This window comes from Polyergus mexicanus, unplaced genomic scaffold, assembly GCF_030449975.1.
Source record: "Polyergus mexicanus isolate NDT 795.1 unplaced genomic scaffold, iyPolMexi1.0 SCAF_11, whole genome shotgun sequence".
Taxonomy (NCBI): Eukaryota; Metazoa; Arthropoda; class Insecta; order Hymenoptera; family Formicidae; genus Polyergus; species Polyergus mexicanus.
In genome coordinates, this window is record NW_027223331.1 from 2,732,284 (window position 1) to 2,746,877 (window position 14,594).

A 14,594-nucleotide genomic window follows, 5' to 3' on the forward strand; every position below is an offset into this window, starting at 1 on the left:
AGTTATATAAAGGGAAGCAGAGAAGAGAAAGAGAGTTCCAAAGTGGAGATCGAAAAATAATAATTTAAAAAAGAAAAAAACGAGAAGTGACAAAAAACAATTGGAAATATTGTCGTTAACATGACAAAAACTGCAAGTGTTCTCAGTATCGAATTGCAAAAAATCGTTATTTCCTCCCCTCGGTTGCTATTCGAGAACAACGACAGGACACAAAGCAATGAGAGAAAAAGTTCGATCGCTAAAAAGTTATTGGTTCTGCCAATTCGGCTATTCCGCTCTGGCGTGGCGAGCTCTAAGCGATCGCGCGAGACGCGTTTTTCTTTTTCTATCTTAAATTCTCAGAGTGATATGTAGAAGCGTCGTTTAAGGAAATAAGAAAACGCGTCGCTTTGTTGGTCGAAATGTCTCGCTGCTGCTATCCATATTTTATTCCGCATTGTTCGGACGACGAACCGTGCACATATGTGTATACATGTCTCCGTATATGAACTGATACTTTGGAACACGATTTCGCATCGCCGGAACAAACTCGCCTCCGGATGCCAGATAAAATATTCGATATTCGTTTCCCGTAGACTAGATAACTATGATCGAGAATCGGAACCGGTGTAATATCGGAAAATCTAAATATTTAATAATTGATTAAAATAGATGTAGGGATTATGAACATTTTGAATGGCGCGCATTTATTACTTTGAAATTTTTGATATTATATTTTGTAGAGAGAATTTATTTTGTATATTATTATATATTAGATAAGAATTTTATTTTCTATTAAAAATTTTAAGTTTTATATTTACATATGTATTAAAATAATATATATATATATATATATATATATATATATATATATATATATATATATATATATTGGCATCCATAAATATTTAATAAAAATGTAATTTTTCACGCGAGAGAGAGACTTCTCAAGGCCCGCGAATTACCACAATTCACCGAAATTACGCCAGTTTCAGTTACGCCACTTTAGCATGCGTCCTTGCGTCTTGCGATCTCACTATGTGACGTTACTTATCATCATTAGCTCAATCAAGATCAAAGGAACGTTCATAAATTTGCATTCCAAAGTACCGATATTCTGATATCATTGAACACACATGTGAGTAAATTGAATATTTGGAGCGCGCCCGCGCACACAATATACACACACACATGCACAGTTATACAATAAAGAGACATTATAATTACAAACGATATACGTAGAATTTTACGTCAAACTTCTCTTGCGTACGCACTCTCTTTCTCTCGTTCTTCCTTTCTCTTTGTCTCGCCAAGTTAATCGTAAATATGCGTATATATGTATCTATATAAATGTATGTATATTATATATATATATATATACATATATATATACATATATCTATATATATATATACATTTGCTTTGTGTGTGTGTGTGTGTGTGTGTGTGTGTGTGTGTGTGTGTGTGTGTGTGTGTGTGTGTGTGTGTGTGTGTGTGTGTGTGTGTGTGTGTGTTATACATATATATGTAGATATATGCGATCACAGAACACGTATAATTCGCGTGTAATAGTTTGTGCCACGTTCTTCGTGTGTATGTATGTACCTTAAAAATCTATTATAAGGATTTAATTTGTGTTTAAACAGCCTCTCCTCGATCCTCCTCGCACACAACACTTTGACACCATTTGCTCGATATCTCCGCTGTTACAACGATCGTAATTAATCGCCGAGGGAGGGACAAGACTCCGTCAATTATGCATTGCGTACCCCATTGCTCTATTGAGTTTTCTCTCTTTCTCCTCTATAGCGTATTATTAGAGATTACGGAGGGAGGCTATTAGAAGGCATGAAAATTCGTTGATAAACACCTACGCGTGCGCGCGCATGACATCGGACGTCGAGAGATTGGTGTTTTCGTGGTCGGTCGATTCTCGCGATGTTGCTCATATGATTATGGTAACGATTATCCCGATCCACGCTTTCCTTCGTGCCATCTTCCTCCCTCCTTCTTCAAATCAGAAGCACAAAACAAATACAATGATTTTTTTTCTCCAATTTAAAATAGCAGCCAAATTTTTTTTTTCGCGCGAAACTCGACGCAGCATACGCAATACGCAAACGAGATCGTTATATTTGTCATTCAATGTGAGCTTGGCGATAAACACTTTGCATGTTCCGCTTTCAATTGAAACTTTAATCTCCTCCCATTGCCGACGAAAGTAACAATGTCCAATCTTCAAAGAGCGATCTATCCGCTGTATCTTAATCTCAAGATGAAAAGATATCTCGTCGTTGGATGATTGAAAGCAAGCGGTTCGCGATGCTTTTCGCAATAGAGCGCGTCATCCCTCGATAAATAAACACAGCCGATAGGCATTGCTTCTCTCCGCGATCGCGTGCGAGTACCGAAACGTGTGTGTATATGATGTGTATGCTGCACGTGATCGCGAATCGTCCTACAATCTAAGGTTTGCTCGACATATGCGTATGACGAATGGTAAGTAGATACAAGTTTATGTTAGCTTTCATATTCTTTTTTAATTTTACGCAAGATGAAATCATCGAAATAAAACGCGAAGATAAAACGCATCGTGTCTATGTATATATATATGTATGTATGTACGTATATATACAACGCAAAAGAAACAAAAGATGACGAATTCAGCGTTAGATTTCTCAATTTAACCTTATAATTAATTTTCCACTTCTTGACAAATTATCAAGACTTGACATAAAAGTAGAAACAAAATATCTCGCGCGGAACTAAAATTTTTTCTCACGTGTGCACGCGTCGTGATGATGCGTTAATCCATGAATTTGCTAGCGAATCGCGCATAAGATCGAAACGTAAACACAGTAAAAATTTTGTGTGTGTATGTTTGTGTGTATAAAGTTAAAGCGCGACGCGAAAGCTACTAACAGACGAGAGCAAACGTTTTTTTAACAGATCTGAAACATAAACGAAACGCACAAATAACAGTCTGCTACGATGCCGAACGTAGAAAAATACAAGTGTCTATGTACAAAACAAATTATAATCTTTCGTCTCTTTGTCACCCCCAGCCTTTGTCTTTTTTTCTGTCTGTTCGCACAATCTCTTTCTCTCCTCTTAGTTCTCTAGACTCTGATCTCCCAAACACGCACGGAAGAAAGTACTTTGCTGATCCTACATATTCGTCGCAAACTATATTAAATTTATTACGCGAATAGATGGACCGGAATGTACAATCGACGTATTAATAAGTCACTCGAGGAACAAAGATGCGATTGGATTCGCCATTGGATCGCGCAAAAAGCTCCACTAAAAATGGCCAAGTATTGCGATTCCTTGCATCTCTTCTTTCTACCCGATTCGGAAAATATGAAATCTTCCTTTCCTTTGTTTCTTCTTTTTTCCTCGCTTCTTTATTATCGCCTTTCTCAGTGCTGATTGAAGAATCGCGATTGCTCTCTATTGCCGCGATTCACGAGTTGGCGATAAAGTGGCTTTATTATGTCGCGCGCGTGCGTGTATATATATGTATGATGTTCCATATGAAACTCGACGATATTGCCCTCACTAGTTCTTTCTATGCCTTACGCAGAGTCCGAGAATCCGAATAGCGCGATAGAATGGCTCGAGAAAACAAACTGACAAACTGACAGACAGCAGATAGATAGGGGATGACGCAAAACTCCGCTTTAGGTCATATATCGCATCACGGCGCGAAGAGCATATAACAATTCCGCTTGCATGCGAGCCTCTAGAATCATCAGGTTCACATGGACCTGGAAAAAACAGAACACGATATTGATAAACATGATATTTAACAATATCTCGCTACTACCTATGCAAGAATAAATATTTTTTATGTTAATATATTTCTGTTTTCTTTTCGTTGTGTTAAAAGCCTTATCAAAGACGCGAAATGGCTAATTTTAAAAGCACGAGAGGTTCGTGCAAGCTAATCTTAACTATCACGAGAACTAAATAGCAGAAGGGCTATTTTTAATTGGACTGTGTAAAGCGTAATATTTCGTATTTAACGTTTAATTTCTGAAATTATTTACATAAATTTACATAAACTGTTCACTTAAATTTCTAGAAGACATGAGAAATATAAAAATAATATATTATTAATATAAAGAGAAATTTTTTTAATATTTATATAATCATCGTCTATTACTCACACAATCAATCGTTTTCTTATAAAAATTTTGATATGTCTTAAATATTGAAATAAAAAACAAGACATTAGCATTGATTTAATAAACGTTACGTGTTAACGATGCTGTTTACCATAAATATCTCAATTTTAAGACAGTCATTTTTTAATTTAATGGAGCGACTATTTTAGTATCATTTCAATTAACATTTAATTAAAGTTTGAAGAAATTAATTTTATTAAATATCTTAATTCGAGAGATGTATTTACGCTTACCTTTTCGCTGTGCTTGAACTCCCTCATGACGCGATCGTAATCCTTTTTAGTGACACGTTCCGGATAGCAAACGGCACTCTTGATAAAGGTTTTGAGGCTACGCTCGAGCAATTGATTCACCTCATTGTAATCGTAATCGTCATGCCTGATGCCGAACATGCACTGTATGTAGTTCCAGATCGCCCGTCTGAAGCGCGACGTGTCGACCTTATTGTGCGTGCCCATGGTGTAGTACGTCAGATTGTACGCGGTCTTGAATTTATCGTCGAGGAGATTACCGACATCGTTGTAAAGACGATTCACCAGGGAATAACCATGATCGTCCCAGGAGTAATCCTGGACGCGGAAGGTCGGTATGTCATTCAGCTGACCGCGCTAAAAAAAAGGAACAAAAGAATCGCGTTAAGAGTGAGGACGTAGCGCCGAGAAAAAAAATTGCATCGTCGAAAGGTCGCGAGAGATGAACAAATTATGCCAAAGCAAGAAATTAAATATATAACTTGAATTATCCGGTAAAGCAACTTTTTTTTAATAACTTGTGCATAATTAACGCATGGCATGACTGTCGGCTCTGCCCCGCCTTCGCACGGCTACCTCGAATCAGTCGATACACAACGTTGTTGTCGCCCGGTAAATATTCATGACAGTTACGCGAGCGTAAGCTTCGCGAGTACGAAGCAAGCGCAGCTGACTTAAATATTCATGGATGAGCCACACGCTACCTTGAGAATATCCTTTCGGCTCTAATCGATTACGCGCATTACTTGTTAGGCATGCCAAAACAACGCGCGGCATCATTGTCGGAATGTCGAATGAACAACATAAGGGTCGCGAATAACGTCGACGTTATCCGCATAAAGAGAATTTTTAGGACTTTTTCCGCAGAAAAGAGTCCAGTTAAGGAACACGTCGCGATGGAGTCGCGTTCATGAAGGTGGGAAATCCAGCCATTTCACTGGTTGACGGTTATTTTCGATAGCGGCGAGTAAACCTCACCTTAGCAAAATCCTGATAGATGAAGGTAGGATCCTCGATGAATAGACCGATATCCGAGTCGAGGACCGAGCTACTCCTCTGCGGCGCCGCTGCCAGCTCGGCCGACTGCGTCTCGACAGTCTCGAATCTCTTGGAGAGTTCCTCCTGGGTGATCTGATAGGACTCGGATTTTTCCGACAGACGTTTCATACGTTCCATCAGAGTCTCCACGCCGACCTCCTGCTCGCCGACTATGCTCGGAGACGATGGCGGTGACGGCATATTTTCTGCGTGAAACCAAACGCAAAACTTGATATTACAGAGTCGTGTTTAAAAATGACGTATAATTCATAATTGAAAACGCATAATTGAAAAATTCGAATTAAATCATCTCGTTACGATCGATATTATCTTTAGTAAAGTAAATAGATAAACGTACCGGTTTTACCGTCGCCGTTGGGAATTTTCTTCGGACTGCTGGACAATTTATCTTTGACTGGCGGTACGCTATTACTATCCTGTATGTTCTTCTTGTAATGATGGCCAGTTACGTTATCCAATTCCTCGTTGACCCCGCAGGAAAATACGAAAGACGACAACGAGTGGAAGTGAGCTAATAGGACTATCGCTTGGACGACCTCGGCTAAGGACCAATTATCGTCGCCTTTAGTCAATTTCTATAAATACAAAACAAAATTGCAACAAACATATTTTATTAATATTTTCAAGCACGATTCGGCAATTTAATAAAATATAATTCATATGTAAATACAATATTACCGCTTACCTCTATATGCGACTTGTTCAGAAGCCATGGTCTATGAGCTAGGATCTTGTTGATTTCATAAAGATCTTGCAGCTTCCCCGGGATCGATCTCAGACCTTGGAGCCACGAGGGGTCACCGCCCTGTAGAAGGAACTCTCTCTTCTGCAGGTTTATAAGGTAGCTACATTGGTGCCTACCCGCGGCCTGAAATTACACGATAGATGGGTCTTCAAACCTGTTTTCTCATCAACTTATCTGTCGATTTATCCGCGATACCACTTGACGCCACAGTTAGAAAGCGTTTCCATATAATCATAATGAAATCTCTCTTACACATTTCTCACAAGCTTATTGTATGACATTAAATCGTATGTCATTGTCATTGAAAGAGATTCCAAAAATTTTAAGTAATATCCGAGAAAAGAAGCCGTAATCCTGAATATTCCGCTAATTGATCTCTGTGATAAAACACAATTTGAATACAAAATGAAGATCTATATGCGCAAGTAGAAACGTTCCAGATGTTTCTAATGCCGGGTTATGTGGAATAATAGATATAATATAATTATGGCATAATTATAATGCAAACGTTGTATTATGTGCAGTAAATCATTTAATTTATGGCCATTTCGACGATACAAGCCTCGTAATCTCGATTATCGTCGCTCGCCTCAGGTTCCACATCACAATAAGCAAAATATACATACATATATATATATATATACACACACGGATCTGCAAAATTGGCTTGGACAGATAATGCTTGTCGATAAGATACTATCCATAGGGAAATAAGCGCGAATAAAACGATCGAGTTCGCGAGCGCGCGAATCGATCGAAAGCAATTTCGCCCCATGAGGAATTTCTATTCGAGTATTGAATACCGGGTGCATCCGCCATGCATTATTGCCATCGATTTGCACGCGTATTCCCATACACGTGTGCATGTATACATATATTGTATATACGTGATATCACGCATGTCGTGCGCGATAAATGCGATAGATTTCCCGTTCCGCAAATTTTCGAGAACGAACGTCGAAGTTATTGGCTCGATTTTCGGAACGAAAAAGAGGATGATTTCCAACTCGCTCTCTCTCTCTCTCTCTCTCTCTCTCTCTCTCTCTCTCTCTCGGCGAACATCCCCTGCGTTTTTCAATTTCAACACAACGTAAATTTCGAACGACGAGAGACGAATTGACGACGACGTGATGATGCATCGCGGTACAAAATTGCGCGAGGTCGCGACCGGCAATATCACGTTATCATTTTCAGCACGTGTCGAATCCAACAGATATCGAATTTCGAGTTTCGCTCTACAAATTGTACTTAATCTGTCGATGAGCAAACAATCTAACGATGAACAGGCCCATCGTACCGTCGCGTTATCAACCTTGTAATTGACAACGAAGGAAAATCTTAACCATATAGAAAATTAGTCATAAGCTTAAAACGATAGATCCGACGATACTCGTATTCGAGCATTAAAGATATACATTTAAAAAATAATATCGAAAAGATACGTGGGAGAAAATTAAGAACTTGATATGTGGTGAACATTTTAAATTCGTTGATGACCCCACATTGTAATATTATATTGTGTATGTCATAAAAACATCTATATATTACGCGATTAATAACAAAAAAAAAAATAAATAAATAAATTCTCGAAATGGAAAATTTGTGACCAATTAAATAGTTTTTTTTAACAATATAAAGGAAAGAACTTATTTTTGGAAATTTATAATACAGATTTTATATATTGTAGTAACTATTTGAGGTTTGAATTACCTGACGTAAATTCAATGATCTATTTATTTTCGCGTGAGTAACTTTGTAAAGTGCACGGGTATGGAGAACGTGTCAGTTTAGCATCCTAGATTTGTCATCTCGACGATCACGGGGAATGAGTGAGCGATAAATGCAACGCGATCAAATCACAGAATCATCGATCATCGTGATCAGGACATGGTATCAATATCATGGTAAAGAACGAACGTGAGTGAAAAAACAACAGCATAAAAAAGGAAAAAGGTAAAGACAGAAAGAGATAGAGTGTGTATGCATAAGAGAATGCGATAAAATAGGCAAACAAGACACCTGTTTGCCATGAGGCATCTCTGGAAATCAATCGATTCAAGAGTCATGATAAGCGATAAAAAAAAAGTCGGCATATACCTCAAGAATCTAATAGATTTTCGCGAAAAATATGAATGTAATAGCCCAGAGAATGTGGGGTGTTTTGTTAATAATTTATCATGTTTATTAGTTTGATCGACAGGAGAATGAAAGGGGGAGGAGGATAAATAATAAATATCAATTTATATGGGGAGGTATCCATAGAAATTTTGCGATTGTCGCGAAAGGAAAGCATGAAAATTATCAACGTGCATCAAGATTGAAGAAGAAAAACAAGAAAAGAAAAGAAGATTATTGGCATCAATTTTATCACGTAATCAATCAGCATCCAAATCCGATTATCATCAAATTCGTCAATTATGAAAGTTTGCGGGAGCATTATCTTTTCACGCGGCGCAATTATATCAGAGATTAATGAATATTAATTGCCGTAAAATGCCCGGCCAGACTTTACTATAGCAATATCGATTTTTATTTTGCACTGTCGAGGATTATCGTGCGGCAATTGGAAAGATGATAAAGTAAACTGAAAATAATAATTCATTATCACCAGAAAACAATATGCACGTGATTGATAATCGCGAGAAAAATGCGAGTGTGTCCACCGCGTTTAAAATATAACTCGCTAATCGATATATTTATGTCAGATACTTTCGATACTCCGAGATATCATCTCTACAATTACCATAAATGTAATCAGGAAACGCGAAAAAACACACTATTTTTCTTTCCCGAATCGCGAAAGAGCATACCTTTGTTACCTCTGATAACCCCATCGCAAATACGCTGCAAAATTACGAGCAGTCCGTGATAAAGATAAATTCGCCGCGGCGTTTCGTCATAATTCGAAATCGTCGAACGTCCAATTCGCAATGTTCACATTCGTCGTTTTCCTATGCTATTCACATTATTTTCGAAAGAAGCTAAGTAAATTGACAATTGTTAAGCCTATTGTAATCATCGACAAGAAACATTGATAACAGCAAGAAATTTATATCTGTATTAATCGATAGATATAATTTGAGATAGAGCGATCGGCGGTAATTATATGACATTTATCTTTCAAAGTCAGTCTGATATTATGTTTTCTTTCATTTACACACACAACATGGTGTGCATTTATTTTGCACTGCAAGAATCATACAAATTCGCGATGTGTGCTTGATGCTTACAAAAATAAAATTTAAATAAATATATATTTTTTTAATATCACAAAGCTGTGACATTTTTATTTGTGTTTGTAGAATAAATATGGAATATTTATTTATATGCAAAAAAATATCAAACTTCTCTCTATCTTTATATCATTTCTAGATCTAGATATAAATATATCTATATATAAATGAAATATAGATATTAGTACATATATCTATCCACATCTAAAAATAAAATTCCAAGATACTTTAAACAAACATTTTAACATCTTTTTTGACTTTTTCGTGATATTCGACAAAAAGAACTTACGTAATGTTTAATATTTCACATTTTTTTCAAGCAAAAATTAATAAAGTATTAGAATAAATAAATTTCTATGTTCAAATGAGATCATAAAATTTAGTTTTTTTACATAGCCATTTTTAATCTCGTTACAATGTCTAATAAATCTATTTGTAATGAGATATGCGATGCAATTGACTTTCCCAGTATCATTTACAGGCGAATCCCGAAAATGAAAGTCCATCGTGCGAAATGTTTATCGATAGAAAAGCTGTTTTTCAGATATCTTATCTTATATTCAGATTTTATAGCGCTCCACGTGTACCGATCAACAATTTATCCTCGTCCCTGTCCGCACCCCGCCACGATATAAAGTCTTTTTCCAGCGATCGTTACGCACCTCGATGATATTTCATCTATATCGCGCCAGCATGTCTTCCGAATTATCAGGTCGAGATAATTCGAAGATCGAGCGAGCTGAGAAACGCGCGGAAGACAGCAATTAAATTTAAATTGAAATAAACTTGAAGTGTGCGAATTTCGCGACTTTGATATAAAATCGGACTCAGATATTATGTATGATATTATATGTATATTACGACCGCTTCAAAGACGGAAACTGTAACCTCGATATTATAAAATATGAAGAGATAGCAGTTTGCTCAAGATTTTGCAATAAACAAAGTCAATTGCGATCATGCGAATGCTGATCAAGTAGCTGTTAACTCGACAATTCGAACTAAATCAATTCATAAAATCAGCATACTTGCTCTCGCACTTATACCAAGTGTCTCTAACAACATCGTATTGTTTTCATCAGTTTCATACATATCCACGGAAATACATTCAATGGATAATTATGTATTGGTTAATCCGAGCTCATCTCCAGAAATGGAGCAAAATTTAATCGAGGAACGACAATGTTGCAAGAAGTGAAGACAAAAAAAAACCAGAAACTTAAGCAGACTCGTTTCAAATGATTGCGGAAAACGAGTTGTTTTTTTTTTCAAATATCGCAAAAAAACTAGAAAGATATTGGAATATTTATGTATAAAACTTTTGAATTTTATATAAATTATTCCACACACATTTTTAAACACGAATAAAAATGTCGCAATTTTATGATATTTTAAAAAAAGATGTTACAATATGATTTTCGTAAGCAAACACATGAATTTGTGTACTTCTTGCTCGCAATTCGTACAAAGTAAAGTCAACAAATCTATTTTATCTCTCTACTCTATGTGTGTTATCTAGACAAGCTTGTTTCTCGCCCAAATTTGTATATTCCGAGTGTTAAATGATAAACGATTCATTTATTGAAAAATATCGACTTGTCTGATTCTTGCAAGCAGGTATTTGATTGATCAATTAAATACATTCACCTACGTATTATTTATATTCCATAAAATACTTGTATGCATTGGAATTAAACTGTATTTATATAACTTATATTTCTATTTTTTATTTAAGTCACTGATAAGAAAAAATTATCTATAATTGAAAAGTAAAATACAAGTTTGTTTAGTCATCAAGCACTTTTGTAAAATTCTCTTTTAATTATAATAATAACACATTTTTTGAAAAAACAGAACGTTCTTTTCAAGATAATTGCTACATGCATTCATATTTTTTATATGCGCGTGTATCTAAGAGAGTCATAGTTATATAATTGCATATAATAAAACGGCATGTTTTGATACGAGAATAAGTAAAAATAATGACGAGCGAGCGCACATGGATCGCCGAGTAGTAAAGATCATAAAAGAACGGCCAATATGTGTTATTTTTCACATCTTCACCGAGTCTTTTCTACGACAACGTGACATTACGAAACACGCGTTGCATTTATTCAGATGACGATAACCCTCGACCCGATGACCCGCTGCCACTTGAGGGTGATCGGGGAACACTTTAGAGAAAAGATGAAGGCGCGATGAAGGAAAGCTTAGCTACGCGAGCTACGTTTCTTCTCGCACACGCGAAAATAATGATAAATTATGTTCAACGTAATCGACGATCCCGCGAAAAAAACACTTCGAAAAAAACGAAGAATATTTAGAAAAAAAAAACGAGACATTTTTAAAATAACATTCAAAAAAATCGATCAATGCGAGAATAGAAAAAAAAATCTCTCTTGATTGGAAAAAAGTACTTGACGTAGAACTTATAAAACTTTCTATAGGAGGACAAGAACGAGAACTCACCATAATGGCGATGAGATGTCGGTAGTCATAAGGAAGTGGTCCATCACCCCGAAGGATGAAATGCTGAGTCCGCAGGAAATGTTCCAAATACGATGGATGCGATGACATTACCCTCGAGACATGATCCAGCCTGTTGTTCTGTACGAAAACATCCATCAATAGCACATGCGTCTGTAAAACAATCAAAGCACATTTCACATAAATAAAAGCTAAATGTCACGCGTGTAAACTAGATTTAAAGTGCTTCGTGAACATGTCTCTCGCACAACGAAACACTTGATAACACGTCCGATTTAAAATTTAGAAATATTTAATATCAAGAGATGAAAAAAAAATACCCGCGAGAGAAGAGATAATCAAATTTAATTTAAAGATTCAATTATTACAACAAATTATAAAAATTATCTTCACATACACACACACACACACACACACACAACATATATATATATACATATTTCGCCTTGAAACGTTAGAAATGTATTCGGGTTTCGCTTGTTTTTTTCGAGCAGAAAGATTTATCCCCGGGTTAGAATCTATCCGGTAATTGATCAGCCGGTCACGTTATTTTCGGTTGTGCCTAAAACCCGTTAGTCGTACCTTGCCCGGTGTCCCGCGATAAATTTTGACCATTAGAAAGTCAGTGTTTTCATTTACGCGTCTCATACACATGACGCTAATCAATTCTACTACCTTATCGCATTTCATTTCATAGCGTGTATCGTCGTAAAAACAGCGAGATGCAGCTGAAGGAGGAGAGGGCATATTGATATCGCGTTGATCGCGATATCAATTACATAATCGCGTTTATGACACGTGCTCAAATATGAAGGAGTGGAATATCCGGGTCATCCGAAAGCGATCCACGCAATCAGGTGTTTGCGTTGCATCATTCGACAGTTCGTTTTGACTACTACTGATTAATGTAACCTCGTGTCTTTGTGTGTACGTCGCAAGAGATAAGAGCAGCTAAAATAGACATCGGCATAAATCATTGTTCCACGCAGTAAATACCTTACACTAGAGCATCACGTGTTTTAATGTTACCTGTGATCGTTTTTTAAACGATCGTAGACTATATCGGTATACGAGATTATTACAGGAGGTTATTTTTAAAAACAAAGCATGGCACAAAAATGTGTCATCGAAGAGGATTCGGATAAAATAAATATGAAAAAAGAAATTATACAAATGATCTTTCATGTATTATTTAATCCCTAGAATCCCTTTCGAATATCCACAAATTAGACGGCTTCGATCTACGATAACTTTGTACGTTTTTAAAAAAAATGATCAAGATTTGTTAATGTATAAATTTAATGTAAACGTTTCTTACGTTTACGTTTCTTAAGTCATAATATAAATAGAAAATAATGCACCGTTAGAGAATAAACAAACGTTACTTTTCTACCGAGTCACGTTTCACCGCTTAATGCGATTTACCGGCTTATTAATATTTATACCATAGTTCCTGTTTACCAATTTCTTGTCCCACCGATATTGAAATCAACTCATCCGTTATAAATATTCCGTCTACTGTCAAGCATATTAGCCAAGCTTTCGCCGGTCGGAAGAGCCTACCGGTGATCGATGAGCGCTGACGCAATCACATTTTAGGATCGCCTCGAATGTAACGGAGTACGAAAAGTGCGAGTAAACAGTCGTTCGTCATGTGCGTGCTCGCGCTACGAAATTGGCGGATTATTACTCGATGTATACGTAAGTCGATTAGGAATCGAACACGAAGTCCTTTGTCTCCCGTCGTGCGCGAGGTCATTTCGCGGGAATGTGGGAGTTAAGCATTCGCCTAATCGTTCCTACGATACTTCCTTCCGCCTGCGTTCGCTCCGCCGTGTGTGTACATTTGTCTTTCTCATATACATGCAAAAGAATATGCAAACGAGCCTGTACATACCCGACGAAGTTTGCAAAAACTTCGGCGACTTGACATATAAAAATTACTCAATATCGCAAATTAAATTTCAATGATATCTATACAAGAGAAGATATTTTTTTTTTTCCCCTAAACAAGCGCAAATAGATAATAATTCTCATTAAATTCCCTCGCAATATCTTGACAATCGATAACGAGTACTATTTTGCAAGTCACCAGACTTTCATTTATCAGTTGCTTAATCATTAAAGCATTGTTAAGGCATTGTTAATACATATATACGTTGCCTACGCGGTATCGATGTTTATTAGCAATTCGATAAATATTTCTAGGAAATTATTTTATCGATTTTCACACAGACAATTCTGCAATATGCAATATTCATCGGACGTCATGCAGAAAGAGAGTGATAATTTTAAAATATTTATTGAGCCAATAAGTTCAATTAAAATGTAACTTGTGCGACTGTCGCGAATGATTTGTAAATAAATAGCTATAACACAAGTGTACATAAATACAGACATAATTTGTCCCGCAATAATGTGGTCGATCTTGTATTAGGTCGCTAACCTATGCAAACATATACAATACATATATAATAGCGAAGGGTAAACTACAGAGGATATAGTGGTATACAAATCGATATCGATATCGCTTTGATTTTGATCGACTATTTAAAAAAAAAAATTAGGTATTTAATTCGGTATTAGGTGGTGAAGAAAAAGTTTCGTTAAAGTACCTTCCCTCTTCCTATCCGAGATGCAAATAGAGATT

General features: G+C 36.4%; 1 protein-coding gene across 4 annotated transcripts in view; it reads right to left on the bottom strand.

The window, feature by feature from the left end:
• Nucleotides 1-1,416: 1,416 nt before the first annotated feature.
• Sesn (Sestrin) overlaps nucleotides 1,417-14,594 on the bottom strand; it is a 171,278-nt gene continuing 158,100 nt past the window's right edge. For all 4 annotated transcript variants that reach the window (XM_070304143.1, XM_070304141.1, XM_070304142.1 and 1 more), the window contains 6 exons: nucleotides 11,927-12,097; nucleotides 6,165-6,347; nucleotides 5,817-6,054; nucleotides 5,399-5,664; nucleotides 4,403-4,777; nucleotides 1,417-3,749 (listed from right to left, as the gene is read on the bottom strand). In XM_070304143.1, the coding sequence (XP_070160244.1) occupies nucleotides 3,663-3,749; nucleotides 4,403-4,777; nucleotides 5,399-5,664; nucleotides 5,817-6,054; nucleotides 6,165-6,347; nucleotides 11,927-12,097 (1,320 nt within the window). In that variant the 3' untranslated portion in view covers nucleotides 1,417-3,662. The remainder of the gene's footprint in view (nucleotides 3,750-4,402; nucleotides 4,778-5,398; nucleotides 5,665-5,816; nucleotides 6,055-6,164; nucleotides 6,348-11,926; nucleotides 12,098-14,594) is intronic.